Source organism: Nerophis lumbriciformis, linkage group LG29, assembly GCF_033978685.3.
Source record: "Nerophis lumbriciformis linkage group LG29, RoL_Nlum_v2.1, whole genome shotgun sequence".
Classification (NCBI taxonomy): Eukaryota; Metazoa; Chordata; class Actinopteri; order Syngnathiformes; family Syngnathidae; genus Nerophis; species Nerophis lumbriciformis.
This window is the reverse complement of record NC_084576.2, coordinates 7807429-7812968: the sequence shown is the minus strand read 5'-3', so window position 1 is coordinate 7812968 and position 5540 is coordinate 7807429. Positions and strand designations below refer to the sequence as shown.

Sequence of the window (5540 nt, the reverse complement as noted above, 5' to 3'; positions counted from 1 at the left end):
TTTAAAAAAGCAAAGGAATTGATCAAGGTATATTTCATGAATAATTATTGGCTATCGATTCACCAATAATGATGAATAAATGGACTATATTTCTTGATATTGTTGAAAATAGCATTAAAAAGCAAATGCTGTTGTCGTGGATTACTTCATTCCTTCCAGCCTTCAGATATTTAGGATCAGGAAGCGTGTCAAGTTGATGAGAGCCGTCAGCAGACTTGATTTTTTGTGAAAAAAGTGCAGAAAATATTGGTTTCATTTCCAAATCTATAACATTGGCATCTGGCCTTCTGTTTGCTGATAATGTCAAAGCAGACTGTCACTCAGTCCGCACACATCAAAGCAATGCTGAATTAGTATAATCACGCAGGAAGATTTTTCCCGATATGATGAGTCTGAATCCAGATCGAAACCAGCTGTAAAAGAAAGCGTAGATGAACGGATTGAGCATGGAGTTGGACAAAGTCAGCCAGTTCAGCGTCTCGATGACTGCAACTGGCACGGAAAGATGGCTAAAAGGCATAAAGGTGATACAAAGAAAAAATGGACTCCAGCAGATCAGAAAGACTCCCAAAACTGTAGCGAGGGTTTTGGTGGCTTTTCTCTCATCCCTGCTGACAAGCGGGCCGGGCTTGGTGGAGGTCTGGATGCTGCGAGCATGCTTCAATGCAACCAACAAAATCTTCAGATAGATACAAAGCATGATGACCACAGGTAAGTAGAACGATAACAAAGGCCCGATGGTGTTAGCCATCAGAACATCAACTAAACATGTTTCCTTGCAGTTGTCACTCTGCAAGCCAGCAGCCAAGACACCGATAGAGATCAGAGCAGACACCCCCCAATTCATCAAAATCATGACGCCAACAACACAGTGATTCATTTTTGTCCGGTACATCAGAGGCTGACACACGGCATAATATCGATCGATGGAAATGCAACATAGGTTCAGAATAGAGCAAGTGCTCAGCGATATGTCCAAACTGCCTCTGATTTTGCACAGCAGGTCCTCGTGGTAAATACACGAGCTGAGAGAAAAGGCCATGCTGAGCGGGAAAACAAGGATCCCCACAAGCACATCAGCCACGGCCAGCGAAAGAATCAGGTAGTTTGTAGGATTGTGAAGCTGTTTGAAGTAAAATATGGTGATTATCACAAGAAGGTTTCCAAAGATTGTGACGACAGACAATAACGCGAGGAACGTGTAGAGAGAAACACACACGATGGAAGGCTCACTTGTGAGCACATAAGAGGAATGATCGACTTGATAGCAAGGATGTATGTCAACATCAGTCCTGTTGGCTCTGGCCATGCTTCCAAAAACACCTGCCCATAAAAATCCAAGGGTTATATGTTACACAACAATACTCGATACACACGCCCCTCCTGTAAATATGCCACGTGTACGGTGATAGATATCTCTGGCTGACCAATTAGACGCAACAAGTAAAACAGCTTTCATGAGACATGGATAATGAACACGTTCCTGACAACGTTAACGTGCTAACATTGAAACAGAATGCAGAAATGCGCATCAACATACTTGAAAAGTACTCAGTCTGATTCTATGACTATCCCCAATGTCTCTTGTAATTAGACCAACTCGGTGGTTCTGTCCAACAACTTTTAAAGTGCATGGAGACATGTTTTAAACTCACAATAAGACAGTCAATTGACAGGCAGGAGTTTAAACCAAGTAGAAGTAAAAAAGGATCACCAAAGAACAATCAGAGACCAGCAAAGGTCATGAATAATTTCATATAAAAACACTAACTTGAGAGCTAACACCTATCCATTCCAACAATAAATAACAAAATATAATTTTTCTAACACTAAAACTCAGTGAATGAAGAGCATTTCCACTAAATTTGTCTCCTCTTTCCTTTAAAACCAAGATCACAGTCCAACTTGTACATATTGAGAACAACTTGATTTGCAATAGAAAAAAAAATACATTTGACCTATGATAGAGATTTTAATTCTCACATGACAATTTAAGTCGGTTATAGCTTGACAGAATGCAGCTGAGATAGGCTCCAGCACCCCCCCCCCCCGCAACCTCAAAAGGGACAAGCGGTAGAAAATGGATGGATGGAAGTTGCAACAGGCTGCAACAAACTGGTCCTTAATGCGATATAGCATCCGGAGTGAGCGAGTGCAGCTAAAGTCTCTCCAAAATCCTCCCATCCAAGGTGGCAGGCGATGTGTCGTGAACGTTGTCACAACTTGTTTATAGTCTTTAGTTTGTTTACTGGGATGCTCACGTCCTTTATTTAACTGCTAAATTTGTCAGTGTTCCAATAACATCACTACGAGCTAACTGTTTTGTCATCTCATCGAACTGAATGCAGGCTGTGAAGATTGAGTCTTTGATGCAGGATGTATCGCACCTGTTTATTTTTTTGGCCAAACTGTTGTACTCAACCACTAGGAGGTGTTGTTGGAGAAGAACAAAGCTGTTTTATTAGACTTTTGTCATGTAGGGGTCGCATCTTTATGCGGGATCGTTCCTCCAGATGCAACACGGACACTCCGGACGAAAGCGTGCAGGTAGGATTTGGTTTATTTAACATAAATAATAAATGGATACAAACAGACAAAAACAAAACAAAAGGAAAGTGTGCCGTTTGCACGAGAAGCTAAAGCAAAAACTTACTTAGCACAGGAAACAGGAATCGAGAACAGGAACGTAAGTTGTTGCATACCGCAAACAAGGAAGCCAGGACGAGTGATCAGAAAGGCAGGCTTAAATAGTGTCTCTTGATTAGACACAGGTGTGGCCCAAACAACAGAGGCAGGTGAAAATCATAAGTAACTATAGTTAAAAAAACAAACAAGGAAGTGCAACCAGGAACTAAAGAAGTCTAAAACTAACAGAACATAACTAAACTAAACATGATCCGGACCACAGATCACACAACTGTCAGCTAGCTTCCTTCTGTCACGTGGGGGTCGCATCTTTATGCGGGATCGTTCCTCCAGACGCAACACGGACACTCCGGACGAAAGCGTGCAGGTAGGATTTGGTTTATTTAACATAAATAATAAATGAATACAAACAGACAAAAACAAAACAAAAGGAAAGTGTGCCGTTTGCACGAGAAGCTAAAGCAAATCTTACTTAGCACAGGAATCAGGAATCGAGAACAGGAATAAACAAACGTAACTTGTTGCATACCGCAAACAAGGAAGCCAGGACGAGTGATCAAAAAGGCAGGCTTAAATAGTGTCTCTTGATTAGACACAGGTGTGTCCCAAACAACAGAGGCAGGTGAAAATCATAGGTAACCATAGTGACAAAACACACAAGGAAGTGCAACCAGGAACTAAAGAAGTCCAAAACTAACAGAACATAACTAAACTAAACATGATCTGGACTACGGATCATGACAACTTTATCTTCATTGGCCAACCTGCTTTGTGTTTTATATTGATATCAAAAAGTAAACACAATGTTTTTTACATTACTTGTGGGTTTTTCATGTCACACAGGTATTACCTAAAAAAAGCACTCCTGTGACATACATAGCATGTTCATGTTTTATGATTTATAGTAAATTCCTATACGACATATTTCTGCTCAAGCTCCTAATAAATCTGTCCTTTAGTACAGTCTTTTTCAACCTTTTTTGAGCCAAGGCACATTTTTTCCGTTGAAAAAATTCGGAGACCCACCACCAGCAGAAATTATTAAAAAACAAAACTCATTTGACAGTAAAAAGTTGTTGTCACAATTGTTGGATATGAATTTAAACCATAACCAAGCATGCATCACTATAGCTCTTGTCTCAAAATAGGTCTACTGTCATGACCTTTCACATCACACCGTGACTTATTTTGAGTTTTTGGGTGTTTTCCTGTGTGTAGTGTTTTAGTTCTAGTCTTGCGCTCCTATTTTGGTGTTTTTTTTCTCCTTTTTTGGTATTTTCCTGTAGCAGTTTCATGTCTTCCTTTGAGCGATATTTCCCACATCTACTTCGTTTTAGAAATCAAGAATATTTCAGTTGTTTTTATCATTCTTTGTGGGGACATTGTTGATCGTCATGTCATGTTCGGATGTACATTGTGGACGCCGTCTTTGCTCCACAGTAAGTCTTTGCTGTTGTCCAGCATTTTGTTTTCGTTTACTTAGTAGTCAGTTCAGTTTTAGTTGCGTTCTGTATAGCCTTCCCTAAGCTTCAATGCCTTTTCTTAGGGGCACTCACCTTCTGTTTATTTTTGGTTTAAGCATTAAACACCTTTTTACCTTCACACTGCCTCCCGGTGTTTCCGACATCTACAAAGCAATTAACTACCTGCTGCCACCTATTGATATGAAAGAGTATAACAGTTACTCTGTCGAGCTGGAGACAGCACCGACAATCAACAACAACACATAATTTGCAGACTATAATTACTGGTTTGCAAAAAATATTTTTAACCCAAATAGGTGAAATTAGATAATGTCCCACGGCCCACCAGACTGTATATCACGGCACACTAGTGTGCCACGGCACAGTGGTTGAAAAACACTGCTATAGTACATATAAATGTACATAACTTAAAAATGTACATAACTTAAAAACATACTTCTCTCTATCAAAATATAAAGTATAGATAAAGGCATCATGTAATGAGAAAAAGCTGACACGCTGATACTATTAATGAACAAAAACACAAATATTCATCTTTAAATATATAGATAATATTTATCTAGAGCATTTTTATTCGACAATTCAAATTACATGATGGCGTCACGTTCACACCCCAACACTGCTTAACCTAACATTGTCATGTCTGTGTAATCATGTTTTGTTTTAGTCATCTTTTGTTTTGTTTAGTTTTTGGACTCTTTAGTTTCTGACTTTTCACTCCCTTGTCTTGTTTCCATGATTACACATTAGTTTCACCTGTTCCACGTTTGGACTCATTGTGCACTCTTGTTTGTCACTATAGCAACCCATTAGTTTTCACCTGTCACGTCACGCACCTGTTTCACGTTTTGAGTCACGCACCTGTTTTTGTTAATCATGTCTGTAGTATTTAAGTTGATTGTTTTTTGTTTTTTGTCTTTCTGGCGACATCCCACATTTATGCTCTTCACATTCCTGACACTTGTTTTCATGTCCATCTTTCATGCTGCTACTTTAGTCCAAGCCAAGTAAGTTTTTGTTTATTAATGCTATAGTTTTTTGGTTTCATAGTTTGTTCTCCGCCACTGTACGCGCTTTTCGTTTGTACTCTTTTTTTGTCCTTTGTTAGTGTAAAAAATTAAAATATGTACTCACATTCCTGTCTTGCCCGAGCCAACTTTCCGTTGCCTTCAGGAAAAGCACCCAGGACCAAGTCTTGACATTATGTCGCCAGCAGAACAGTTTTTCAGCACAAAAGTTGGACAATTTGGACGAGGCAGCGTGGGAGGTCCTCCGCGCCATGGAGGAGGAAAAGCGGCGCTACTCCTCCATGGAGTATAGAGACTTCATTTGGTCCTAGGACGACGCGAGCCGGCAGGACACGCCGCTCCCACAAGCCCCTCCCCCTCCGGGCGGAAGCAAGCAGCAGCC

The 5540-nt window shown here is 40.2% G+C and overlaps 1 protein-coding gene across 1 annotated transcript; it reads right to left on the bottom strand.

Moving 5' to 3' along the window:
- Nucleotides 1-334: 334 nt before the first annotated feature.
- On the bottom strand, nucleotides 335-1309 carry LOC133571912 (trace amine-associated receptor 1-like). The gene has a single exon (XM_061924443.1). The coding sequence runs from the start codon at nucleotides 1307-1309 to the stop codon at nucleotides 335-337; it is 975 nt and encodes a 324-aa protein (XP_061780427.1).
- Between the last annotated feature and the right edge of the window lie 4231 nt (nucleotides 1310-5540).

Excerpts from the sequence above, each read along its gene's own strand:
- LOC133571912 (XM_061924443.1), bottom strand. The coding sequence starts at position 1,309 with ATGGCCAGAGCCAACAGGACTGATGTTGACATACATCCTTGCTATCAA.